Source organism: Rhinolophus ferrumequinum, chromosome 21 (genome assembly GCF_004115265.2).
Source record: "Rhinolophus ferrumequinum isolate MPI-CBG mRhiFer1 chromosome 21, mRhiFer1_v1.p, whole genome shotgun sequence".
Classification (NCBI taxonomy): domain Eukaryota; kingdom Metazoa; phylum Chordata; class Mammalia; order Chiroptera; family Rhinolophidae; genus Rhinolophus; species Rhinolophus ferrumequinum.
In genome coordinates, this window is record NC_046304.1 from 13,769,548 (window position 1) to 13,796,554 (window position 27,007).

The 27,007-nt window shown below is 52.9% G+C and overlaps 1 protein-coding gene across 2 annotated transcripts in view; it reads right to left on the reverse strand.

The window, feature by feature from the left end:
* The window catches only part of PITPNM3 (PITPNM family member 3), an 86,946-nt gene that overhangs the window by 10,857 nt on the left and 49,082 nt on the right, over positions 1–27,007 (reverse strand). For both annotated transcript variants that reach the window (XM_033091007.1, XM_033091008.1), the window contains 13 exons: positions 19,240–19,316; positions 18,583–18,818; positions 15,449–15,638; positions 14,730–14,852; positions 14,123–14,307; positions 11,592–11,764; positions 10,290–10,460; positions 8,820–9,014; positions 8,149–8,297; positions 5,446–5,562; positions 2,509–2,625; positions 2,024–2,172; positions 1,630–1,779 (listed from right to left, as the gene is read on the reverse strand). In XM_033091007.1, the coding sequence (XP_032946898.1) occupies positions 1,630–1,779; positions 2,024–2,172; positions 2,509–2,625; positions 5,446–5,562; positions 8,149–8,297; positions 8,820–9,014; positions 10,290–10,460; positions 11,592–11,764; positions 14,123–14,307; positions 14,730–14,852; positions 15,449–15,638; positions 18,583–18,818; positions 19,240–19,316 (2,032 nt within the window). The remainder of the gene's footprint in view (positions 1–1,629; positions 1,780–2,023; positions 2,173–2,508; positions 2,626–5,445; positions 5,563–8,148; positions 8,298–8,819; positions 9,015–10,289; positions 10,461–11,591; positions 11,765–14,122; positions 14,308–14,729; positions 14,853–15,448; positions 15,639–18,582; positions 18,819–19,239; positions 19,317–27,007) is intronic.

Sequence of the window (27,007 nt, forward strand, 5' to 3'; positions counted from 1 at the left end):
GCTGACCCCTGAGATAAGACGGAGCCTGTCCAGGACCTGTTCCCACAGGGCCTGTGGGCAGGATGAGGTCAGCAGTTTCCTAGGAGCCCCCGAGCCAGGTTAGTCTTCTCTCCTGAAAGCCATCACTGCTGCTGGGGTGAGGCAGGATAGTCCCTACCCCCACCCCAGGAACTCCCAGGGCCCCAGGTCTGTTCCACTCTTGGGGTTCTGACCACGTGGAGTCCCAGATCAGTTTCTCAGGCCCATGACTTATCTTCCCCACGGAACTGTGAGATGCCTCCTACTAGGCTCTCTCCCTGCACCAGTGCCCAGCACAGACCTGGCTTAGGAAAGGGTGGAGGGAGGCAAGGGTGGAGGGAGGCCAGGAGGGCGGGAGGGACTAAAGTGGTAGCTCTTTTGCTTTTCTGTTGGCAAAACCCTTTTGCACTCCTCGTAGCAATAAGATAGCCCTGAGAGGCTGTGTTTCTAACCATACCTCCCGCTCTGTCCTCATCTGCTTCCAAAATCCAACGACCCTGAACTTGTCGCACCTGTTTCCCACACATGCTCTGCTCTTTCCTGTCCTTGTCACCTTGATTCCTCCTTCTTGGCCTATCAAAATCAAAATCTTTTTTTTTTTTTTGGCCTTTGTTCATTTGCTAATATTTGTACCGTGGCATGGATTGAAAATATACATACATACATCCTTCAGGAGCTATCTTAAATGCCACGTCTCCCAGAAAGACTGCTCTGCTTTCTCCAATCAGCTGGAATAGCTCTCATCTCACACTTAGCACTGTGTGTTAGCTAGTCTCTAGAGATGGCCCTCCAGGGAGCCATGTGTCCCAGTGTTCACACCTTTATGTGGTTCCTTCCCCTTGAATCTGGGCTAATCCTGCAACTAGCTTATAACCAATAGAATACAGCGCACAGGACACTGTGACTCCCAAGTCTGGGTCATAGGAAGGCTTGCAGCTTCCACCTGGGTCTCTAGAAACCAGGGGAAGCTGGCCACCCTGTAGAAAACCTGAATAGTCTGAGACTTCCCGGGGTAGCCACATGGAGCGGCCACACGGAGAGACAGAAGGAGAGACCCAGCATTCACAGGCCATCCCTCCTGAAAACCAACCAGTGGAGCCTTTGGATGACCCCTAGCCCAGACCACCATCTGACTGCAATTGCTAGAGAGACCCCGTAAAAGAACCTTCCAGCAGCACCTCTCAATCCGTAGACACATGAGACAGAATAATAAATTATTATTTTAAGCTGCTAAGTTTGGAGCCATTTGTTACACAGCAAGAGATCATCAGAACACAGCGATTTTATCCTGACTAGGGTCAGAATGTGAGAGACCAGGCTTGATTCACTGCAGAGAATCCTCAGACAGTGTTAGAATAAATGGAGGGAGGGGGGCCGGGAAGGAGGAACTGGGGTCTAGAAAGTGGCAGGGAGTTTCTCAAGGACGTTCAGTAAATTAATATTGGAGGTAAAGCCAGGACTTCCCAGTCCTGGCCCAGAGACCAGTGAGATTCCTAGAGGAAACTAAAAAGAAAAAACATACCCACCTCCCCCAGGCCCAGGTCTGCTGGCTCCCGCCCTGGTGGTGGCAGCATGGGGGAAACAGGTCCATTGCAGGGAAGTAGCACTCACCGCACAACATCCACTGCCCCTGGCCGGACCTTGGGGTCACTTCCCATGATAGACACGCTGGCCGCGAAGGACCCATCAATGCTGAACACCACGCACTCCATGCCGCGGGGCAGCACCGTGAGGTAGCTCATCGCACAGGTCTGATCGCCCCTGAAAGGTACTACCTGTGGTCAGCTGTTTGCTCAGGGCCAGGTGTTAGCCTGAGGCCAGGGGTCAGTCTGGCGGCACGGTCAAGGACAATCTGGGTGATGACCTCGTCCATTTTGCTCTCTCCTCACAGACAGGGATGAGGACCAAAGGAGAGCACCCCGAGGACCCTGTCTTCCGGACAGGTCTGGCTGGAAGGGTCATGAAAATGGGCGAAACCACCACGAGAATGTCCCCGGGGTCTCACCTGACGACCATCTTCACAGGGTACACACCGACGCCCAGGCGTCGGGGCCGCGGCACGCTGTAGGTGATTCGGCCACTGCTGTTGGTGATCTCTGTGTCCAGGTGCACCCAGTGGCCCGAGGACGGCTCTGCCATCACCAGGATGTCTACCTGCAGGCAGCAAAGGGGCCAGGAGACTCACTGAAGGCTGGGGGGCTGCAGACTTTCTTGGGGGCTGGGCCACGGAACTCTCTACCAAGACAGCAGGCTCCAGGACTTAGCGTCCTGGCTCCAGTCATCCTCTCTGTCTCCACTGCAGCCACTCGAGCCTCTCAGACACCTCAAGTTCATCCCTTGCTCCTCGCTTGCCCTCTCTGACCTGCCCCGGCAGGGCAAGTGTCTCCCAGCTTAGCCCTCCCAGAGCCCTCGCCCCATGTGCCATGTGGCACCACAAGGCAGCTGGTGCACATGCAGCCAGCCAAGGAGGGGATGGCCCAGCCTCCATACCTTTTCTCCTGTCAGAGCCACCATGTCAAGGGGCCCGTACATGAATCGCCCCACCAGGACCTGGGGGCCATCTTCAGCAGCAATCACATCGTTGGCCCGGTGATTAGCAGTGACGTTCTGGAAGGACAGAAACCAGCTCAGCCTTTGCAAGCGGGGCTGGACCTTGCATTTCTATTACACTGTCCCTAGGACTGGCTGGAAGGATGTGGACCTGCCAAATCATGCCTTCCTATGAACTCCCATTAGAGTTTCGGAGACATGTTCCCCTGGAACCCATGAGAAAAACAGACCCTTAGCCCTGACGCTGTCTCCAAGGAGCAGTAGGGTTCCTGTAGAAGTGTGTTGTGTTCTCTGCTCTTGATTCTCCCCCACGGCCCCGAGGAACCGCCAGTCCACACCATCTGTCATCCCTCTCGTTTCCTAGGCTGGAAACTGCCAGTCACCTTTGCTTCTTCCTTCCACATCACGGCTCACATCCGACAGCCACTTACCATGGCTATCTTAGCGCGAGGTTTCAAGAGTGTAAGCGTAGAGAGAGCAGGGTAACGAAGCCTTGTGTGCCCAGCACCAGTTCCTCCGCATACCAGCTCATAGCCACTCTGATGTCCCTCTTCCCTTGCTGAGTGCCCACCCCTATCCTACCGCAGATGATTCTGCAGCCATTGTGGCCATCGCATCATTTTATCTGTGAGCATCCCAACGTCCCCATCCTTCTTCACTTCTCATTTCAATTCATTCCCCAGCACCAAGGCCTCCATTGGCCCAACCACCCACCGCACCCAGCCCAGCTTTAACCCCCGAGTCCCCCTCCCATTACAGAATTGCCCACGTGGTATCTCTCCCCACACCCGTGTTGCCTCTCGCCTGGACTCCGCTAATAGCTGCTTAATGAAGAGCCTTATTCAGAAAACAGACCCTGTGGCAGATCCATCATCTTTATAAAACACAGATCTGTTAACACCCAGTGCCCTCCAAATGAAGTCCAAATCCTGCACTCAGCATCAAAGCCTTGCCTGGCAACATTAACAGTCTTGTCGCCTGCTGTCCCCCTTCAAAGTCCCTCTGGTCTTTGCAGGCCAGTGTCTGCAGTGGCTTTCAAGTCTACAAAGAGTTGGGCCCCCCACTCTACAGCCATCACTGGCCCTCTGCCCTCACATTCCAGCCCATCCACTCTGACCTGACGCAACTTTGTCCCCTCCAAAAAGCCCTGCTTAGATTCCCCTGTGGCCTCTACCTCCTCTCAATTCCCCTTGTAGTTCAATTCAACAAACATTTGCAGTCATCTCATCTGCATTAATCCCTAAACTGGGCTGTGGGCACACAGAGAGGAACCAGTCATGAAACCTGCCCTGGAGATACTCCATCACGTGTCGGACATAAGCCCCCTGATAGCAATACTGGAGAGGGAAGAGTTGATTCATGGAAACAAACACAGGGAAAGATGCTCGACATCACTAGTCCTCAGGGAAATGCAAATTAAAACCACAATGAGGTATTCCTTCATGCTCACTAGGATGATAGAATCAAAAAGACAGAAAGTAACAAGTGCTGGCAAGGAGGTGGAAAAATTGGAACCCTCATACACTGCTGGGGGCAACGTAAAACGTAAAACGATGCTTGCTGCTTTAGAAAAACTTGCCAGTTCCTCAAACAATGAAACTAGGGTTAATGTTTGATCCAGTAATTCCACTCCTGGGTATATGTCCAGAAGAAATGAAAACATATGTATGTCCACACAAAAACTTATAAACAAATATCTATAGCAGCATTATTTGCAGTAGACAAAATGTAGAAACAACCCAAATGTCCAACAACTAATGAATGTATAAACACAATGTGGTATATCCATACAGTGGAATATTATTCAGCCATGAAAAGGAATGAAGTACTGACACATGATACAATATGGATAAAACTTGAAAACATTATACAAGGTGAAAGAAACCAAACACAAAAGATAATACACTGTGTGGTTCCATTTACACGAGATGTCTAGAATTGGCAAATTTATAGAGATAAAAAGTAGGTTATTAATTGCTTACGGTTGGGGGGAATTGGGATGGGGACGATAGCTAAATGGAAAGGGGTTTCTTTTTGAGGTGATGGAAATAGTCTAAAATTGACTGTGATTTTGGTTGCACACATCTGTGAATACACGAAAATCCATTAAATTGTATAGTTTAAGCAGGTGAATAGTATGATGTTTGAGTTATATCTCAATAAGACGCTTACCAAAAAAAGTCAATTCATGGAGCATTAATCACCTTCTACCTTTGAGGATTGTTTGTGGGGTCCATGTCTGATCTTCTCACCAGACTGCAAGTGTCCCCCATTGCACAGTCTGTATCTGTAAATCCCTATTCTCCGCTCGCTAGCAGAGGGCCTGGGACACAGTAGGCACTGATGATTGTTTGCTGAGTAAATGAATGAAGGTATACATACCAAACTCCTATTCAAACTTCAATACCCTATAAAGGTGACTCTTCATGAAAGCCGGGCATGGCCTGCCCTGCAATCCTTCTCTACATCGTCTTCCTAATCTGTGCCTCCCTCTCTCACGGCAAACACCACACCAGGTGAATCAGACTGCAAGCCCTGTGATCACGGACAGGACTCTCTCTGATTCATAGCCGCATGTACAGAGGCCTGGCATTTTTGCTCCATAATTGGCATCTGCTCACCATCCCCATGCCCTGGCTCCTCTGGAGCCAGGCCGCCAGGAACCAGTACTCCCATCTCACATACACCTCGCCCCCCACCCCACCCCCTGCAGAGCCATGGGCCTCATCTGAGCGCGAAGCCCAGACTGCGTGGGCGCTCAGCTCTGAGGGGCAAATCAAAGGCCTTAACTGCCATGCGGGTGCCAACAGCCCCCGGGACAACCCCACCTCCCTGAGGCCACATCCCAACTAGCATGGGGCTCCAACAAGCACATACCCGCAGCTTGACCTGGGTCCTCTTACGAAGCCACTTCTCCCGGGAATTCGCGGGGCTCAGGGCTGCAGGATCCAAGCCAGCGCTCTCCTTGACATTCACGCTCTCATAGCGCATCACCTGACATACAGCCAAGCGGGGCTCCAGGTCAGGTGGCCTCAGCCCCTCTCCCTCCTTCCCAGGGTGTCAGGGCCCACTGGCTTGTGGCCAGCAGGCCCTCCTCCAGGCCTCCCCACTTCCCAGCTTGGAACGCGCAGGAAGTTGGAGGCCCCCGGACCCATCTCCCTGCCTGCCTGTCCTGACAGGAGGGTGGAGGGATGGGGTGGAGGGTGAGGGGGGTCAGATCACTGTCTAGCAAATGCTGTGGTCTAGGAGCAGCCTCTGCCCTCCCTGCCCAAACCTAGCAGCTACCTGTGTCTGTGCCCATTCTCTGCCTTCCCTCCTGTCACGGTGGGTGACCCTCACCTCAGGCCAGCTGGAGCCCTGATCCCAGCCCCTCCCACCCACTCAAGAACATGCTCCCACAGCTCTCCCTTGCCATGCTGCGTCACTGATTAGTCCCTGAATCATTAGTCCCTAGGATCATTCTCCTTTGCATCGAAACACACTGTAATCGTGCCCATCGTAAAAAAAAAAAAAAAAAAGACTCTCCCTAGGACCCCGGTGCCCCTCCAATGACCACGCACTTCTCTGCTGTCCCTTACACGAACATTCCACAAATGACTTACCCTATGCCCTGTCTCCCCTGCCCCACTTGCCTCCTCCCCTCCACCCACTCCAGTCCGGCTTCTGTCCCCATCAGTCCACGGAAGCCATTCTTGCCAAGGCACTGTCATTTCCATCCTGCCCAACTCAGAGGTCCACTCCTCTCTTGGTTCTCCTCCAACCTCAGAGGGTGCCCTCTCCTGTCCCATCTCCTTTGGTTGTTCCTCCTCTCTGCCCCATGGAGCTGCAGGACTCACCCCGGAACTTCTCCATCTAATAGAAACTCCTTCGTATCTGTGGTGTTGTGATTTATCATAAGAAGTATATATTTGGTCTTCATCCCCCATTTATGGCACAGAGCTCCTAAAGCCCTTCTAATTTCCTAAGTGAGGAGAGTGACAAAGGTACCTCTTGCTATGTTGGTGAGGTGACTTTGGGGGCCTGGTTGCCAGGGGAACCAACCATGTGAATCGAGGGTTTTCACTTTCAGCCCCAACCCCTGACCTCCAGGGACGGAAGAGGGGCTAGAGGTTGGATCAAACATCAATGGCCAATGATGTAATCAATCATGTCTATGTAATGAAACCTCCATAAAAAATGGGGTTCGCAGAGCTTCCAGCTTGGAGAGCACATGGGGATCTGGGAAGAGTAACATCCCTGGAGAACTTTTGCACACACACCTGTCCCCATATCCTGTCCCATGCATCTCTTCCATCTGGCTCTTCCTGAGTTGTATCTTTTTATAATAAATGACTAAACTAGTATGTAAAATGTTCCTCTGATTTCTGTGAGCCACTTTAGCAAAGTAATCGAACACAAGGAGGAGGCATTGGAACCTCTGAGCTACAGCCAGTTGGTCAGAAGTCCGGGTGACAACTTGGCCTTGTGATTGGCATCTGAAGGGGGGGTGGCGTTAGACTTGTGAGACTGAATCCTTTCCCTGGGGTATCTGAGCTATTTCCAGGTAGATAGTGTCGGAATTCAGTGGAATTGTATGATACCAGCTGGTGTCAGAGAACCGCTTGGTGTGCGGAACAAACCACACATTGGAACTGGTGTCAAAACCAGAGCACTGTACCCTTCACTGGTTTTAAATGCCACCCAAGCTCTGATGACCCCGCATTTTTATCTCTATGCCTCACCTCTTCCCTAAGCTCCAGACTCTCTACTCACCTTCCTTCCCAACATCTAACAGGCACCTTCCCAGGTCCAGAGCCAAGATTCTGTTTCCCCACCTCACCCCATCCCTGCTCTTCCCTAACCCTAGGGAATAGCAACCCTGTAGATATTCAAGTGGAAAACAGGACCCCCTGGCCTCCCCTCTTTCCCTCACAGCCCAGAGGACAGCAAGTCCGGTCAGCACGACTCAAATGCAGCTGCTCCTCAGAACCTTGACACCCAGCATCCTAGCCCAAGTCCTCATCTTGAAGGCTGGGCTCCTAAAGGGCCTCATGCTTTCTCTTCCCTCCACCCGCTGCCCCTGCAAACAGTAGCAGGGCTTCTACTAAAAATGCAATTCAGTTGCTATCTCTCCCTTGCTCAAAACCTTGCAATGGCTTCTCACTGGACCCAGCATAAAATCAACTCCTGACCTTGGCCATGGAGGCTGCCCGTGATCCGACCTGCCCCCACCTCCCCACATCCTTCCTGCCAGCCTCTGCCTCCGTTACTGGCCTCTCTGCTCCACCTTCTCTGTTACAGAGAAGAACACTGAGACCCACAGGAGAGCAGGCATTTGTGACTGCGGTCTCCAAGTCAAAACACGGGTATATTCTCCTATGTAGTATCTTTTTAATTTTCTAGAAAGTACCATACCATTAGCCAGAAGCCAGTGCTCTTTATGAAACCCATTGTCTGACTGTGTCACCCCCACTTGGCTGAGTGTTCCGATGCCTTTCCCAACGCCCAGTGCGGCCTGCAGGGTAAGCCTCTTCTCCAGACATAGAAGGGCGGGACCCTTCAGAGGGGCCCCATGAGCAGGGCCCGGGCAGGGGCAGGTACCTGTCTCAGGATGAAGGCCACCACGTCCGTGGACTCCCAGTAGCTGGCATGGAAGAGGTGGGGCAGCGCCACAGTGGGGAAGGCTGTGAGGACTTCCGGGCAGTACAGGGCATAGTCAATGCGCTTGGTGCCCCACCACTTGACCGTGACTGCGGGGCCGAGAGGAAGGTGAGGACAGAGGGCCTGCCCAGGGCTGTGGCCCAAGGGGCAGTGTGGGTCCCTGTTACACAGACCCAGCGGTAGACATGCCACCAGGGCACAAGTTTGGAGTTAGAGCACCCAGCTTACAATGTGCTCTGGGAAATGGGCTGCATATTGGTCCCCAGGAAAGGGGACCCCTGGAGATGTCCACAGTATTATTACCCCAGGGCTGCTGGGCAGCAGGGGCTCCCAGTGGGAAAACTGAATGTTGGTATTAAGGCTCTGGCTGAGGTCAGAGCTCAGTCTGTGCCTGGAGAGGTCATGGCTCAGTTCAAGGTCAGAAGTCAGGGTCCTGTACAGGGTCAGAGGTCAAACAGTTCTCTCCGAGGTCAGAGTTCCATCTAGATTTCCTTTACCCCTCTTCCCCACCTGAGGCTTGCCCCCAGCAGCCCTGGCAGTGGACCAGCAGCCACCCAGAGGAAGGTCCCTCTCCCCTGAACCCAAGCAGGCCCCAGAAGACCCTCACTCACTGCGGGAGGCACCCATGGGTGCCAGGCTGTCTGAGGACTCTGAGCTCTCGCTGTGGGAGCTGCCCTGGCTCATCTTCCGTGCTGGGCCCTGGGACCTCGGGGCCTGAGAGGGTGAGACGGGGGCATCCAGAAGCGGTGGGCTACCCGGAGAGCTACTCTCCAGGAAGAGGGAGCTGTGGGTGTGCAGGGCGTCAGCTGGAAGGAAAATTTCGTGGTCAAGGTTGCATAGTATGTCTCAATAGAGCCGCCCATGCTGTGCCAGCCCTGTGCAGGGCAAGAGGCGGGGTGCTCAGTGAAGACCCAGCCTTGGCCCTGCTCACTCACCCACCCAACAGGCAACCTGCACCTCTCATCCCCCTGGGACCTGACAGGACTCCACCATAGTGTGTTGTTGAGTTTCACGTCCTCTAAGTCGTGGGTTATGCAGGCACAAGTCAGGATCCCAACCATCACACCTACCCCCAATAAAGCTGCGGAGGACACCTCTGGGAGAGTGCCCCCCAAAGCACCAGCTGAGGTCATGGGGTGATCATTAACCATGTGCTCTTGTATCAAACTTCTCTCATGAGCCACAGAGGACGCTGGCTGAGCTTGGAAGTGAATGGGGACCCAAGCCTGGGAACTAGGGCACTCTCTGTGGGCGGGGAGATGTGCCGGCCAAAGAGGGACCGATTTTACGGTGTGGGAGGGAGGTTTTAGAGCCTCTTCTCTCTATGGGAGCTCCTGACAAAGCTTTGGAAATTAAGCTTCCATTGAAACGGGGTGGGCGGGAGCTGGGTTTTAATCTTGAATGAGCCACATGCACAGAAGTCTCCCCACATCTGGCCCCAACCTCAGAACAGGCTCTAGGGTGTGGAGCCAAGGCTCTGATTTCAAGCCCCTGACTGTCCATTCCAGGTCTCCCCTTGACCTCACCCCAGTCCATGCCCTGCTCACTCGGAGCCCAAGAGCCCTCCCCTAAACCCACCTGCCCTTGCTCCTTCCACCTAGAAGGTTCCCCAACCCCCATTCTCCAGCCCTTCTCCACCTGTCCAAATGCCTTGGTCGAAGGCCCCCTCTTCCACGAAGCCTAGCAGGATGAGATACTCCCTGGTCTGCACCTGCAGAGTCCAGGCTGGGCACTGGGCCATAGTACTCAGCTGGATTCTTAGACTTTTAATCAGGCCTGACAGCTCCAGTCGTTTGTTGGCTCTGGCTATAGGAGCTTGGCCGGCAGAGCCTGGGTCTCTGAGACCCAAGATGCCTCCTACAGAGCAGGTGTTTGCACAGGTGGGCTGATCAGAAGGCGGATGAATCAGCTGTTTGCTTGTTCTCCTCTATCCCAAGAGCACACAGACCCTGCTCAGTTGGGTCTAGTCATTCCATCAGCTGACAGCGTGGAGGGGATAGATCAGAAGGCGGCTCTGAGTGCTGCCGGGCTGGGAGCCAGCCTCTGGCTCAGCACACTCTCTCACACCCCTGAGAGCCTACCGAGGAGGAGGGACTGTCCGTCGCCCAGTGGGAACCTCTGGTAGCGGGGCACACTGACGGGCGGCACCAGGTGGAAGTTGGGCTCCAGCAGTGGCTCGAGCCGAGAGGCGGAAGGGTCTGCGCAGTGGAAGAAGCTGTAGACCTGGCTGCAGGCAGGACGCACCTGGAAACCTGGCGGGAGGAAACATGGGGGAGCCCCTTGCTAGTACCTGCTCCCTCGGCCCTGGGAGGCTCCCCTGAGTGCAGCTTTGAGGAACCTACTCCTCTGCTCAAGAACCTGCCATGGCTCCCGGCTCCAACAGGATCAAAGCCATCATGTTCAGTTGGGCATTCAAGGCCTTGCCAAGCTGCCCCACCTAGGAGCATCGCTGTAAGCACCCAGCACTGCAGCCATGGGGGTCACCTGCAACTCCCCAACCGGGCTTGCTCTGTTCCTTTCTCTGTGCCTTAGTTCACGCTGCCCCTCCTCTAGCAGGCCCTCCTCCCATTATCTCCACTGGTCAAACTCCTTTAAATTGGTCCAGCTTTCACTTCGTTGCTACCTGATCTATGAAGCTGACCCAGTATCTTTTGGTCAGCATCAGCGGCCCCTCCCTCCAGCCCCCACTCAATTCCTAGGCCTGGTAGAGTTAGTGGTTTGCGAGAGCCCGCAGTACACTTCTCTCACAGACCAGCAGGTGGCTCCACTGAGGCCTCCTCCTCATCAGTGTGACTTCCAGTCCCTCTAGGTCAGGGATCCTGGACAGTCCAGCATCCAGGGAGCCCTAAGGTTCCTTAGTGACATTAGGACAGCCGTGGGGTCCTGTCTCCTCAGCCCACTTCACCACCGGCTGGTGCAAATCGCCTCAGTGTGTATTTTAGAGGAATGGAGGAAGGCATTCAAAGCTGTGGGTACTGTATGAAAAAGGCACTGGGGTGGGCCTGGGTATATGCAGGGGTCAGTAAGAAGCACCTGGCAGCAGTGAGTCTGCCTGGGCACTGGGGAAGGAGAGGATGGGTACAAGAGAGTAAATATATGGCTTCTCTTCCCATAGAGCGTGACAACTGGACAAGAGGCCAGAGGCATGTGACAAGGACAGTGAAATTCACCAGGGGTTACCTCACCTTTGCTGGAGAAACAGCCCCACTCTCCCACCTTTCCCCTTCCCCTCCTTCTTCCTTTCTTCTCTGTCCACCTACCCCAACTGCGACCGTGATCCTCCCACCCCTCTCCCCCCAAACCCCACTCTCCCCAATTCGAGGCCCTGACATGGTGGCCTAGTGACACAAGGCATGTCGGGCCCCAGCCCATGCCACACCCACCATCCAGCCCCGGCAGCACTGTCCTCCGCATGGCCAGGACCAGGCCAAGGGGCGAGCCGAAGAGGAAGAAGTCCGACACATCAAAGTCCAAGCGGCCCAGGCTGACCTCAGGGAGCTGGGCCGTCCCGGCTGCAGGCGGCTCGGCCTCATCCTTCAGCATACTGGAGTGGATGCTGCCAGAGAGAGGAAGCCACAGCAGGGCGGGTTAGGGAAGGAGCGAGGTTGTGGCGAGCTCCCTTAGCAGGGCAGCCAGAAGCCCCGCCCTCCACCTCCGGGTCGGGGCCCAGGACCAGCGTCCACTAGCCAGATGCTGTCAACATAAGAAGCAACCATCTTAGCACTGGCCACCGACGCCGGGCCAACGTTTGGGGTCAGCCAACTTTTTCTGTAAAAAGCCAGGAGGTAAATATTTTAGACTTTGAGGGCCATATGGCCTCCATCATATCCACTTAACTCTGCTGTGTAGCATGCAAGCAGCCATAGCTGATATTTGAACAAATACACATGGCTGTGATCCAGTAAAACTTGATTAACTCAAACGGGCTCAGCACCTGAGGACACCTAAGCATCCTACGAGCTGGCAGGCCTGCCCCACCATGCTGGGTCTGTGATGGCCACACTGTGAATTTCTGCACCGTCTACCAGAGAAGCCCAGCTGGCCAACACACAGACCAGCTGGGTGATATCAGTCCTGCCAGGATTAGGGCTTTGGTTGTAACTCATGTTCCAGGTAACCCGCAGACACAGATGCAAACAGCTTGGTCTTCTCTCCCCTCCAGCCCGCAGAGGAAGCAGAGCTTGAAGAGAAAACCATGAGACACACAGAATTCCGACCCTTCACATGCCATTGCAACCAAAGAGTTCAAGGTGATGTTTAGCCACAGACCCAGAGCAGGCTATACAGGCGGGGCAGGAAAACGGGGAACCTCCCTGTTCTTCCAGCTGGCATTTGGGGACAGCTTCAAGTTTAAGACAATCCAGTGGGATTGCGTGATCTGTGAATCAAGACTGCAAATTCAACTAACACCCTCAAGTTGGAGGAGAAAGAGAATTGTATAAATAACAGTTGAAATAGTGTGCGAGCGAGGGTCCAGAAAGTTGAATCTGAAATCCCCTGCTCCTCTGCCTCTCATAGTGTGAGCATCTCCCACTCAGGATGAGGGCTCTCGTGTTTAACAATACATATTTCATGTACAGCGTGGTCCCCAAACACACGCCAACTACTTAATTGCCAAAGAAAGAGCCATCTGTCCCTTTACCAGAGGGAAAAGCTGACTGTGTTGGACCAGCTACTGAAATCCTCCAACTTCTTGTCATTCTCCAAATTTGGGGCTTAAAGGATTTTTCAAGGATGAACCAGAAATGTAGAGATTTTACTTTGCAACCCGGGCTTGAAATGTAGCTGCTTTTCTAAAGAATAATCTGTCAGAGAGGCTGTAAATAGTCAGAGATTTAAATATGCAGAGCCTTTGCCCTAATAATAATTCACCCTCCAGGAATCTTTGCAAACGAAATAACCTAATATATCCATATGTGGTTATGCACAGAGATGGCAACCTGAAGGCTACTTATCATTGCAAAGAACTGGAAAAAGCCAAAGTGTCCAATGACTGGGATTAAAATGGTGTCCATTCACTTAATAAAATATTAGGAATATTTACCAAGTACAGTACTTTTAATTATATGGGGGAAAGATCATAACATAAGGATGTTTGGGTGTTTTTTTTTTAAGTAAAACTATATGCAAAGCATGTAAAAAATATGCCAAAGTGTTAGCAATGGTTCCCTCTGGGTGGTGAGACGATCTATTTTCTAAATGTTGTACTGACCTCATGCTATTGTACTTATCACCTGGGTAAGAAAGAAGGCGGGAGAGAGGACAGGAGGGCCAGAGTCGAGGAGACAGGGAAGAAGAGGCTTCCGTGCATCCTGAATAAATGTGCGGATAATTCATTTAGGCGGTATCGATGAACATGTCTCTTCTAGAAAGTTAAAGGGTGGAAGTTCTGTGGGGAGCCCTGCCTGGCCTATGAATAAACATGTGCTGTGTTTGGGGATTGGGAGACCAGAATGCTGACCCCAGCTCTTCAGTAATTGGCTGTGTGATCCCAGGAAAGTTCCCAACCTATTTGGCCTCTGTTACCCCATCTGAGAAACAATAACACACACCTGGAGTAGCTCACAAAACACACCCCCATCTGTTCTTTCACTAGATTCTTCAAACCACCAGGGAAGTAGGCTGAGCGTCATTTACCCTTTTGCAGAAGATGAAGCTGAGGCTCAGCGACATGAGAACAATTGTCCTGTCCCTCTACAAGTCCAGCTGGAGCAGGGACAGAGCACAGGGTCCCAGGTTTCAGCCCAGGGCCCACGGGGCGTGGCCTAGGTCTCAGCATTTCAGTGCTTGTCTATGGGCACCCACGGAGGGGCCTGGGACATACTGGTCCCAGGCCTCCCAGGTGACTTTGAGCCAAGGTCCTCTCTCCCTGGACGCTTTGCTGGAAGGAAGGGGAGGCACAGGGAGTGGTTACCTTGACAGGAAGGCATGATGCTGGGTGATGGTCTCGCAGTCATAGGTGGAAGAGTCACTCTGTTTCCGTGGCAACGGTCTCTTGGGCTCCTCGTCCTCCAACACGCTGGAGACGTCAATGCTGCTTTTGCTGAGCCGCTTGCTGCTGGCCAGACTGCACTCCTCCTCCACCATAACTGGGGAGTCCTTCGGGCCCAAGGAAGGGCAGGAGGGCACCGTGGTCACCAGAGACTATGGGGCCCTGGCTCCTCCCCCAGGCACATATAACCCGTTTCCTAGATGTGAGAGGCCATACTGCTTCCAAAAGAAGCATGGAAGCTACACAAGCATGTGCCTAATGGTGGCATTTTTAGGCACAAAGCTATTTCCTGCATCTAAACGGATTAGCAATCTGGATGGACTCTGGGTCACTGTCTAGGGACCCTACCTTCTGGGCCTCAGTTTCCTCACCTGTGGTAGTAATCTCTTGCGACTCTTTTAAGATTGTGAAACAATAGTTCGTAACGTTTATCTCCTGGTACAAGTATTAAGGGCTAACACTACCTCCCCCAGAGAGGTCCCTGCTCCCAAGGACAGACCCCGCCACCATGCCCACATCTGGCCCGCACCTGGGTGCTGCTGACGCTCCCCTTCCGGCTGCTGCTGCCAGGGCTGTCACCTGAGGGCCCCGCACTGTAGCAGATGGCATCAAAGGCCAGGAGGCCCCCCACACAGTCCCCGATGAGACACACCTGGAGAAGGCACAGCTGGGACTACAGGCCTGGCCACCGCTTGACCCCTCACCCCCACACCCATTCAGAGCTTGGAAGAACAAGGAACCTGTCCCAGAAAGGCCTGAGAGAGCCCCAGTACCGGGAGGGGTGCTCACTCTGGGACCACGGTCAGCCTGAGGACAGGAACCAAGCTAGGGTCAGGGGTCAGACTGGGGCCAAGGTCAGCCTGAGGACAGGAATCAGGATGGGGCCAAAGGTCAGGCTTCAGTAGGGTCAGCCTGAGGACAGGAACCAGGCTAGAATCAGGGGTCAGATTTAGGCAGGGTCAGCCTGGATAGGAATCTGGCTGGGGCCAGGGGTCAACCTGAGGACAGGAACTAGGCTTGAGTCAGGGACCAGACTTGGGCCAGGGATCAGCAGGTGCTCACAATCAGAGCTCAGATGGTGGCCTCAGTTTTCCCATCTGTAAAATGAGGACAATCTCAAAGATCTCAAAAACCTCTTTGGATCTCAGAAGCTACCACTCCAGAACAGCCTGGTCTAGATTCTTCAGGCAGATCCCAGCCTCTCGCTGGGCAGGGCCAGGATGGGGAGGTGGGCGCAGGCTGTCCTACCTGCCCACTGAAGCCAATGCCATCAGAGGACTTGAGGAACTCTGCGTAGACCTGGTTGGCTCGCTCGATGACGGTGGCAACCGCATCCTGGTACTGCGGGGAGGAGATGGCCAACAGGGGCAGGGCGGCCAGAGGGACGTGGTCCTGGCTGTTGCTGAGAGAGCCCTCATCGTGACTGTAGGGGTTCAGGCTGCAGACAGGGGGCCAAGGTAAGCCCAGCCAGGATCAGGCAGGGAGGTGGGTTTGGGGCCGTGGACTGGGCAGAAGAGAGCATGTGCTGACCAAGAACTGGGCCCGCCCTCCACTCCACACTCTTCAGGAGAATCCAGGCAGGAGCCAGATGAGACAAAGTCCAAAGGTGGGGGTGGGGGTAAGGGTGGGGTGGGGGTGCCAAGCCTGTACTGCCTCCCCTACTTGTCCACCCCATGCCAGCCTGTGATGTGGGCGCTGGAGTCTTGTGACAGTGGCTCTCTCCTGCCCATTCTGTGTGGCCCCAGAAGCACCCCAATTGTGAGAGAAGCCACTGGTGTGGATCCGGGTGGGGACATATCATCATGGCAAATTTCCTGCAGGAAGCGGGGTTTGAACTAAGCCTCAAAGAAGGCTTTAGGGAAACTAGAAAGGTGAAGAGAGGGCATGCCAGATATGTGGATCATATGTTGATCATAGCTTGGAGGTAGGCACGTAGCTGTATGCATGACAGTATGTCCATCTCTCTGGTACAAGGATCCAGGGCCTTCTTTCATAGTCTTTGCAGGAAACTGTGACCCCAGAAAGGACTAAGAGATCCTGCCCACTGCCAGTGGATTGTCCAGCACCAGAATGGGACCCCCTCACTTCCCTGTCTCCCCACTAGGAAGTCCCTCGGTCCCCGGGCAGCTCAGACCCCTCTCGGCTCAGCTTCCCGTTCCCTGCCACTACTTCCACCCCACCCATCTCTGTCCCCTGGGGCATCAGACCCAGCTGGCCAGGAGGGACCACAGAGTGGGGAACTGCCCACCCCCTACCCAAAGCCTGCCCTGCCCCAATAGTCCAAGCTCAGGCTGACAGAGGTTGAAACTGGGGCAGGTGACATGACTCGGGCACCCTGGGCAGGTGACAGAGACCTCGTGGTGTGCAAGGCCGGCCTAACAGCCATCCTTCATCTCCAAAGAACACAAATTAGAGGAAACAGGCCTCGATTGCAGCCGGAGAGATTTTAATTAGCTGAGAAAGAGCTCCCTCCCAGCAGTGATTAGGGCTGATGGATGGCCTGGCAAGGCACTGCCGGGGGCAGAAGTACGGGGGAGAAGTACACTCCCTCCTACTATCCCCTCGAGTGGCCGGGCCATCCATCTTCTTGGAGATCGGGCCAGGGCTGGGTGACCCAGTTGTGGGGGTCAGATGTCCTGGGGGCCGGGGTGGGGGTGGTGCCTGAGATTGATTATGGAGGAGCACAATTAACTCCAACTGTTGGAGTGTGAAGAGGATGGAGCTGTGTCAGCTCAGCTTCCCAAACACCGCTGCAGAGCAGACACTCGGAGCGGATTAATCTGCTAAAGAAGTAGATTCCAGGGCCCTGCCTGCCGGATTCAGAAGCCCCAGGGATGAGGCCTGAGGCCTTGTGGTTTTAACAAGAATCACCCAGGATTTGGGCCCTTAGCCAGGTTGGGGAACAACTGACCTACTCTCCCGCCTTCCTTCCAACTCTGACTGAGATCTGCCCTGCCCGCATCCTGGAGCACAGATAAATGAGACAGGTCTCTGCTCCCTGTCCAGGAGCTAACTTTCCTTTCCCTCATAGACCAGAAAAGTGAGGCCCAGCACGGCCTCACATGTCCCCAGAAGCTGGGGACAGGGCCTCCTGCCCCTCCCAGCACTGCTGAGCCTTAAGGCCACATTTGACTGAGAGTCTGGGACGTCCTGTCCACCCTCCCCAAGTCCCACATGGGTGAAGGCTCCTCTCTGTGAAGCCTCAAGGTCAGAGGCAGAGTCAACAGGAAAGGGAGTGAGGGGCAGCCTCCCTTTCATACCTAACCGCGACAACTTCCCGGCGTCCAGTCCCCGCCATTTTCCACATGCTCTATGAGACATGCGTGCTGCAGGTGCTCGGGCCTTCTTTGCCCATCATATTGGCGTGCAGCCAGGACTCCCACCTGGCTCTTGGCACCCATTTAAACTAATTCAACAGGACAGAGACCCGGGGAGCACAGAGCCCTCAGGTCTTGGAGCAGTGGGTTGGATCTCCCATAGGTCCCCAGGTTCTGGAGGGGCCCCTGGTTTCCCAGTTTATCCCCCACAGGGACCAAAGCAGGTTTGGATGAAGAACCCAGGCCCAGGGAGCACGCTGCCTCATTTCCGCCAGTTGGGTTCTCTGCTGGGAGACACGAACGGCTCCCTCCCCAGTTCCCTGTCCACCAACAGAAAGAGCCGCTTCTCCCCCATGAGAACGATAATGTGAGTCATAGCAAATCCTCACCATGCTCTTTCTATGTGCCTCATTCTGTGCTAGGTGCTTCATATACACTGGCACAAAGAATCCTCACATAAACTCTAGGAGGTGGTTATCACGTAATTATAATTATATGCATTTTAGAGATGAAACTGACACAGGGAGAGCTAAATAACTTCCCCCAGATCACACAGCCAGAACTCAAATCCAGGCTGACCAGAGAACACACACACTTAGCCATGTTATGCTACTCTTACAGCACCCGCCAATGTCACCCCCTCCAGGAAGCCTTCCTGGCCCTCATCCTGAGTGTCCTCAGTGCTCTGTGCCACCTGCCTTAGAGCCCACATCCCTACTGGGCTCTAATTGTGTGGCTCAGGAATGAGGCTGCCTGGGTTTGACTCCTGGCTCTATTCGGAGGTAACCCTGGGGGAAATTGCTTCACCGCTCAACACCTCAGCTTCCTTAGCTGGGCCAACGAGATCAGAGCTTGTTGAGCCTGGCTTGGGGCAGCGGAGGACTCAGGGCATGAGTACTAATTGCTCTGGACTCTTGCTGACCACTTCCCACAGGTGATGCTTACGGTCAGTAAAGATCTGATGTCCCAGAGAGGCCTCGGCCGGTACCCCCACGGCAGGGGCAGCCCCCCATTTAGTCCTCCCTGCCAGCCCCAGCCAGTCCAAACAAGCAGGAAGGGACTCACTTGGAGACGAGTGAGAAAGCTTCCGAGCAGATGGCAGGACAGGGGACAAACTTGATGAGGATGTGGCCCAGAGCTGCGGGGAAGTGGGCGCGTGTGACCTTCTCCAGCACGGAGCTAAAGGTGTGGATGTCAGCTGCCTTGCAGGATGGATCCCCTGAACCCGAGTCCAGGATGTTGCCCCCGTGCAGCACCAGCAGGAGGACATGCGTCTTGCAGGAGCGCTGTGGGCAGACTTCCTGAGAGAAACACCAGTGGGGATAGAGTGACAGGCAGCAGGGAGACTGGATGTGGGGGGAGGGGGAGGGGTAAACACACACACAGGGCTGTGGCCAGAGAAGCATGTCCAGCCTGTCTCAGCTCCACGTCGGGGAGTTCTCCACCCCCTCCTGTGGTAGGACCTGCTGTTTTTCCAGAGTAAAGGGCACAGGCTGCCAGGAGGATAAGTGCCTCACTGTCAGGGCAGGAAGGGTCCCAAGAGGCCTTTCTTGTTCATATGTGAGCTGGAAGCCCAGAGAAGAACAGGAAGCTGCCCGGGGTCACACAGAAAGTCAAATGAAGAGCTGGGCGGAAACTAGGCAGCCTATCTACCGGCCTAGGGCCCTTCCTAAAATCCTGACCACAGAGGTGGGCCCAGATGTCCTCAGAAACCCAGCCCACCTCATTGTCTTCATGGATCTCAATGCTCCCCTGGGCTGGGAACTTCTGTCTTCTCAAGGACACCCGGTACAGTTCTCCTGTGGGGGAAAGAGAAGAGATCTCAGCGGGCCCGAGGCAGGCGAGCTTGCAGGCGAGCAGAACGATAGGTGCAGAGCTAGGGACTCACCACAGCCAGCCCCCTGCCTCTGAAATCAACACAATATGAAACCCGTTCTCCTCCTAAGAAAAGGAAAACCAGCGGGATCACGGATGCTGTCCCTACTACAGGGGAAGGGTGGGTCCTAGAGAAGAACTGTCCTGCTTTTCTTCACCAGTAACAGCCACAACGTGAATATTGTCTGATGGCTTCTACTTCTAGTAATGGACAGAAATTTGGGCCAAGCATCCCTCTGAAAACAACTACAGTTGCTGTATTTAAAAAAAAAAAAAAAAGAAAGAAAGAAAGTTTTTTAAAATATAGTTCAAGCTATCAGAGAGACAGCAAGGCCTTGAAGTACGGGACCCCTGTCCAGGGGAAGGTGAACCCTCAAAGAGGTAAGGCCAGCATTTGGGACCATACTTATTATCACCGACGAGCTTTGTGGTGAAGCCACTCGCTATCAGAAATGTTCCCCTTGCTTCTCCCAGCTGCCTGGGCTCAACTTCTCCTCCAGGAAGTGCTTCTTGGCATCCAGCCCTCTCTGAGCTCTCCTTCCTCTAACACAGGGATCAGGAAACTATAGCTATGGACCAAATCTGGTGTGCCACGTTTTGTACATAAAGTTTTATTGGAACACATTGTCTGTAGCTGCTTATGTTCCACAGGGACGTTACAGCCTGCAAAGCCTAACATATTTACTATCTGGCCCTTTCCCCAATCTAACACCTATATTCCTGAGTGTCATTGCTTTGGACGCTCAGATGCAGAGAGACCTCAAAGACACTGAACGGTCCCCTCATTGTCCACCCAGTGATGCTGCCCCCCCTGAGGAATCCTTCCTTCCATCAAGCTGACATCACCTCTTCTCCTTTCTCCCCATGAGAAGGATATTATTTTCTCTGTGTGGTTGAACCTCACAGCTAGACTGTGAACCACTTGTTTGCTTTCAACGACAGGGAACTCATATACAGCCAATACCACCCTGAAAGCACCCGAGCTTCTCTGGTCTCGGAAGCTAAGCAGGGTCGGACCTGGTTAGTACTTGGATGGGAGACAGGAACTCGTCTCATAGCAGCTGGTTCTAGGCAAGGATAGCCCTTGCCCTCTTCCCCATGCCAGGAACCGGCTACAACCTGCTAGGAGGTGCATTTGGGGAAAGTCCTTCCCAAGAGCTTCGTGGGCAAGCCGGCAGTAGACATGGGTGGGCACCCTGGCCAATGTGTGTCAGCATGAACATCTGCTCAGCCTCTGCTGGCCCCAGGGGAGAGTACATCCTCCTAGAATTCCAAATAAGAAGCTTTTCGCAGGAGGGAAGTACGTTTCTGCAATATTCTGTCCTCACAGACACGAGCCTGGTCTAAGGATAACTGCTTTAGGAGCTCGGGGCTGCTTGCCCACGCAGACAGGAAATCGTTTCCTAACTGATGGAGGGCTTTGGTTTGGAGGAGGAAGAGGAAAACCGTGTTCTGAAGCCTGGCTCTGCCCAGGACTTCCTAAGGCTCCTTCCGCTGGCTCGGAGTCTTCTGCTTTATTTCTAACATCCTATAGGCCTTGCCCTGGACTTGGCTAAAAGAGACCTGTGCCCTGCCCTTAGGACAGGCTCGGAATAGAAGACAACAGTAGACGGCTCAGTTTTCCTGATTACTTATGTCCCGGGCACTATGTGTTATACAGGTGTTATCTCATCTAGTCCCCACAAGTAACCTCTGAGTTTGGCTCCTCTTTACAGATGAGCAAACTGAGGCTCAAACAACCTAGGTCACCTGCCCACAGGCCACACATCTAAGAAGACTGAGTGGGCTGGCACGTGAACCCAGCTAAGAGTACTCCAACGTTCAATAGAAAACGATGCTTGACAAAGTGCTCCCCCATTCTTCTGAACTCCACAGCTTCCCGGTGAGGTGGACACAATAATCCCCATTCTGCAGGAAAAGAAACGGGAGCACAAATCGATAAGTGGCACCTGGAAGACTGAAGTTCAGGTCTGCCATGGGAGAGCAGTTCACCAGCAGGAAAGAGAGTGTTTGAGGGAAACAGAGTATGACTTTCTGTGTCCAGCCTCATGTGCTGCTCTGGGGCAGGTAAACCAGAAGAAACCAGGAGCTGGCAAGGCTGATGTCGTGGGGAGGCCCCTGGGCTGGGAGGGACCCAGTGGAAAGCATGGACTTTGGAGCTAGAATGCCTGAATGCAAATCTTGGCTCTTACCAGCTGTGTGACCTGTGCCTCAGTTTCCTCATCCGGAATATGGGGATAATAATAGTAACAACCTCTTAAAATGGTGTGATGAGGATAAATGACTTTATATAGATATAGATGATATAGATATAGATACAGATATAGATACAGATATAGACGGCTTAGAATGGGACCTGGGACACAGTAAGTACGTGTGTTACTTGTTATCCAGAGTGCATCAGGGGACACAGAGCCAGGGCCACCGCTGACAAGATGGAGCTGGGGGCTGGTAGGGACAATGCTGCCTCCACACTGTCCTGCCCTGTCCCCAAGTCCCTCTCGGAGCCCTGGCAGGCTCCCCAGACTCACTGGGCTGGGTGCCTGCTTGCACTGAGGAGCCTGTGTGCAGTGTGATTACAGGATTAAATACTGTGATTGCCACAAATTACCATAGCAAGGCTATAAATAAGTGGCAAGAAGACATGAGGGTCCTGTCATCTCCTGGGCACCATGCCCTCCGTTAGGTGGGGGCTGCGTCCTGTCCCCTCACTGATTACACTGATGAAGGAGAATCCATAACCTTGATCTGTCTGTCACCCACATCATGTTCTGGGCATCGAATGGGTGGACGAGGGCTATATCCTGGCTGCAAATGATGCTGAGACAGTCTTGGCTCGGTGGGGAGGGAGACGGGTAGGCTTGTCCTCAGCATCTCACCTGCTCCCTAGCAAAGGGGAAGAGTCTGGCCTCCAGCGCTGTTTGGGGTGGAGCCTTGCTTCTTTCAATGCACAAAAGGCAGAGATGCTTTGTTCTGGAAGAGGGAAGACGGGAGACCTAGCCGGCCAGATGTAGATTCTGGCCCCTAGAGAGTTGACTAATAGGACCAGAGTGACCCCAATTGAAGTTACCCCACTGTCTCCGGTCTTAGACAAGTAGAAAGGCAGCCTCGACGCCCCCCTGCTGGTACCTTGCCCAAAAGGGCTCCGCTCTCCCAAGAGCCAGACATTCCCACCACAGTAGTTGAGGCCACTGGCTGTGACACCCACAAGACATAACTCTTTCACTCCTCCATGCCCTTGCTCATCCTGAGCCCTCTGGCGGATAAGCCCTTTCCTCCCTTTGCAGACCGGCCAATTCCCACTTGGCCTTCCAAACTCTGCTCAACTGTCACCACCTCTGGAAAGCCTTCTCAGATCTATTTTAGTGGAGATGCTAACCCCCCAGCATGCTGCGCTAGGCCTGGCTTATTGCTGTGAGGTACTCGTCTACTTCCCCATCAGACTGTGGACACCTTGAGAACAGGGTGTCAGGACCTAGCATGGCATTTTTGTGAAAACTTATTACACGTGAAGATTCAGGGTACACACAGACTGTGAGACAGCTCTATGCTGCCAATCCCCTTGGGAGATCGAGTTTAGGGGAGCATCATCCACTGGAAGCACAGTTCTTAAAAGTCCCCAGGGAAACCATATGGGGAAATCTCTGGGAATTCTAGAATAGCCTGCCCTGGGCTTTATGGCGCCACATCTAGGGGATTCCCCAGAACCTCTCATGACAAGAACTGCTGGCAGGGGTCCTGGGGGGTGGGGAGCCACATGCCGGGGGCCCACTTCTTGGTCATTTCTGTCTGCCTGGCCCTATTCAGGCTGGGTCCCTGCCATGCCCAGACATGGGATGGCGGGAGCCCACAGCTGTTTTTGTGGCAATGCTTTGTAACAAGCTTTGAGGCAGGCCTGCTCCCGGCACTCCTGCCAGTCCTGGCACCGCGTCCAGTGGCCCACCCAGCTCACCATGGTTCCTCCTCCCAGCTAAAGAATGAAGGCTATTTTTGCTTAATCACCACCTTGGGAAGGCACAAATTGTCATGATCATCCCTTCTAATTACTGACTGCTCTTGAGACAAAAGCCAAAGTCAGTCACCCATGCATTCAGTACCCTAAACAAAGAGTCACCTGGCTTGGCTGAGGCGTCCAGCTATCTCCACCTCTCTTGCCACCAGCTGCTGGGACCCATGAGGGGTGGATGCTGGGGTGCCCCCTGGCTAAAGCTGACCACTCAATTTCACCCTCCATCTTATCAGCCTCTGCTGTGGCCCCGATCTCCATTAGTCACCTCTAGGGGCAACTGAGCAGAGCTGGGCCCAGCTTAAGACCGTGGGGCATGTCCTGAAAAGCATCCACAAAAGTACCTAATCTTCTGCGACCATGTGGAAGCACACGCACGGGCATAAGCACACACGTTTTGTGAATGAACCCAATGGCTTTGCGATCTTGCTCTGATGTGGGCTGCAGAAGATACACCTGGGAAGATCTGGGAAGAGCTAGAGCCTCATTCAGCAGGGGGCTCAGAGACCCCAGGTAAGCCACACAGGAACACACACACACACACACACACACGCGAGGAGACAGGCCATGGAAAGAGTCATGCAATGGAAAATCAATGCCCTAGTCAGACAGTAACCTTGGACGCCCTCTCCTCACCACCGCAGAATGAGGAAGTTGGCCTGTATGCCCTCTTAAGACTCAGGCAGTTGGAGAGTCCCTAAGTCCAAGCATGAGGAGCTGGTGCCCTGCGTGAGTTCAAACTTCCATGCCCAGCAGAATTCGTCCCTAGAACCATGATGGGACCTGCAGGCATGACTAGAGAGTCACTTTGAAGGACTAAGGAGAAAGAAAGAAGAACCAGGAAACTGAAGATGGAAAACGTCACCTGGACTTTCAACGTGGTTGGTTCCAGCTAGGGAGCTTGGTGTCAGTTCGCAGGCAAGTCCTAAGCATGTGTTTAGGGAGCCGTTAGCAAAGGAAGCAGTGGCCCCTAGAGCTTTGATGGGTTCTTGCCAGCCCCACCTCATTGTTTGTTGAGTAGGGTTACTGGCCTAGGAACTTGAGGGAACGTCAAGGGCATCTGGGGAGGAGAAAGACATCGGCAGAATGACAAACTACCGTGTTTCCCCGAAAATAAGACCTAGCCGGACCATCAGCTCTAATGCGTCCTTTGGAGCAAAAATTAATATAAGACCCGGTATTATATTATATTATATTATATTATATTATATTATATTATATTATATTATATTATATTGTATTATATTAGACCCAGTCTTACATTATAGTAAAATAAGACCGGGTCTTATATTAATTTTTGCTCCAAAAGATGCATTAGAGCTGATGGTCCGGCTAGGTCTTATTTTTGGGGAAACACGGTATGTGCATGTAGGGAATGCCCAGCTCTCACAGCCCCTCAGGGGTGTGGGTCAATGAATTGCAGCCAGCACAGGAAACCTGACACCATGCTACAGGACTCTGCCAGATAGCAGGATGCGGATGGCACAGCATGGAGCAGGGGACTGAGTGGGCCTTCGTTTGATGGTTTTAAAATCTTTTAAAAACAGGGAAATCTTTTTTTTCTCCATGAAATTTTCCTTAGGATCCCAAACTGCATAACAGATGAAAGTGGACCAGCTCTGGCTGAAGCAGGTTGGGGGGCCCAGAACCCCACTTCCTTACTCCACCCCAAAGCTTCCCCTGGGGGCTCCACAAAACACAACCAAAAAGCCATCTTCCTGTCTGCCAGCCAAACTCCAGGCCACCCTCTTCTACAGTGCCCCAGACCCAGCCATGTGAAAAACAACAATCTAGGTGGAGAGGTGAGTGGGTCAGGGACCAGAGGCCATTTTGGTGTTTCACACTAAAATCTTCGTAAGTGGTTTTCTCTAAATGGTAGGACAATGGGTGATTTTCTTTTTTTTTTTCCTACTTTCTACTTTTGTCTATTTTCCAACTTTTCTCTAGTGAGCCCATGTTTCTTTTTGTTTAAAACTATTTATGAATGTATTTATTGAATGGATAATACAAGCATGTGTCATGTTTGCAATAAGAACATTTTAAACAAGCCACAATCCCCTACTTTACTAAATGCAAATACCACAAACAAAATAAATCCGTGAAATGCTGCCCCGCCCTCTCAGAGCTGACAGGCTAATGAGGGAATGTAAAAAGGAAAAGAAACCCTTGTGTAAGGAACAAATACATGTGAAACACGATGAGTGAATGATGATCCTGCATTTGGGTTTAAAAAAAAAAAAAACTACACATCACTTGCCAATTCCTACTCTATTTATTCTTGCCCAAATTTGTGTCAGGGCTAAAAACACCAAGATGAATCTGATACAACACTTGAATTCAAGGAAGCACCTAGGGTCCCATGATCAAGGCCAAGCCACATGACAAAGACCTAGGTAGGTCATGTGACCAAGCCCAGGCACATGACCAATGGCTGCAAAGCCTGAGCCAGGGTAATGAGACTGCCCGAGATACCTGTCAGCCTCTGAGGCTGCATGCACTAGATACCTCAGCTCAGAATAACGAGGGGACAAGCCTGCTCGGCCCTGCAGCTCAGGCCACTTTGAGGACATGCCTGGAGACCAATAACTGGGCAGGAAAGCTGTGGATGAAGGCCCAGCCTGGAGAAGAGCAGGCTCTAGGGGACTGCCTGCAAATCCCTGCAGAGCTTTGTTTGGGTCACAGGAGCAGAGTGCAGAGCCAGGGTGAATGGGAGTGTTTCTGGAGAGTTCCAAGTTTCAACACAACTTAGGAAATGTTTACAACAGTTGAAGAATGACCCATGCTGGCCTAGAGGCAGGGAGTTCTCCTTCACCAGGTTATACAAGCAAGTTATGTAAGTGGCCACTTAGCAGGGATGCTAGCACAGGAATTTGCAACCAGGCTTGGGGAACTAGAGGCTGAGGCCCCTCCAGGTACACCTTAACCCTTTCAGTGTCAGAATGCAATCAAGTCAGCCTGAATTCATCTGGCTAATGAGGCCAAAACCCAAGGGGGTCAATTAGCTCACTCGCAGAGATGCTAGCCCAGGCTAAGGCCTGAGCTTTGCTGGGGTCTGGGTCCCAGATCCTGCCTTTTGAAAACATGCTGTTGGCCACCCCAAGTGAGCAAGGGAATAGCAACTCCTCTTGAAACCCAGCTCATATGGAGAGTGTCGCCATCTTGAATCAAGCCCAGTGAAGATTCCGGACATACAACCACAGGAAAATACTTCCACCACACTACACAGTGATGCCAGAAGGGCTTGGCATTCCCTACCCTGGTGAATCTCCTGTAATGAACTCAGCCCTCCGAAGAATTGTCTTGAGTTTCTAGTCATCATCCAGTGTCTCAGGTAATCTTCACATTAACCCTGAGAGGTCAGGGTGTTCTCCCCATTTTACAGATGAGAAAACTGAGGCTCAGAGAGTTGAAGTGATTTATCTATCTCTGTAAGTAAGTGAAAGGGTAGGGATTTGAATCAGGTCACCAGGCCAGGGCTCTTTTATTCTCCTGCAGCATTGCCCCACAAAAACAAGGTATAAGAAAGGGGTGTTCTTGCCACTCTTTCAAAGGTCTCCACAACACTGCCTGCCCCGCAGAATGATCCCTGGCAGGGAGGACAAAGGGGAC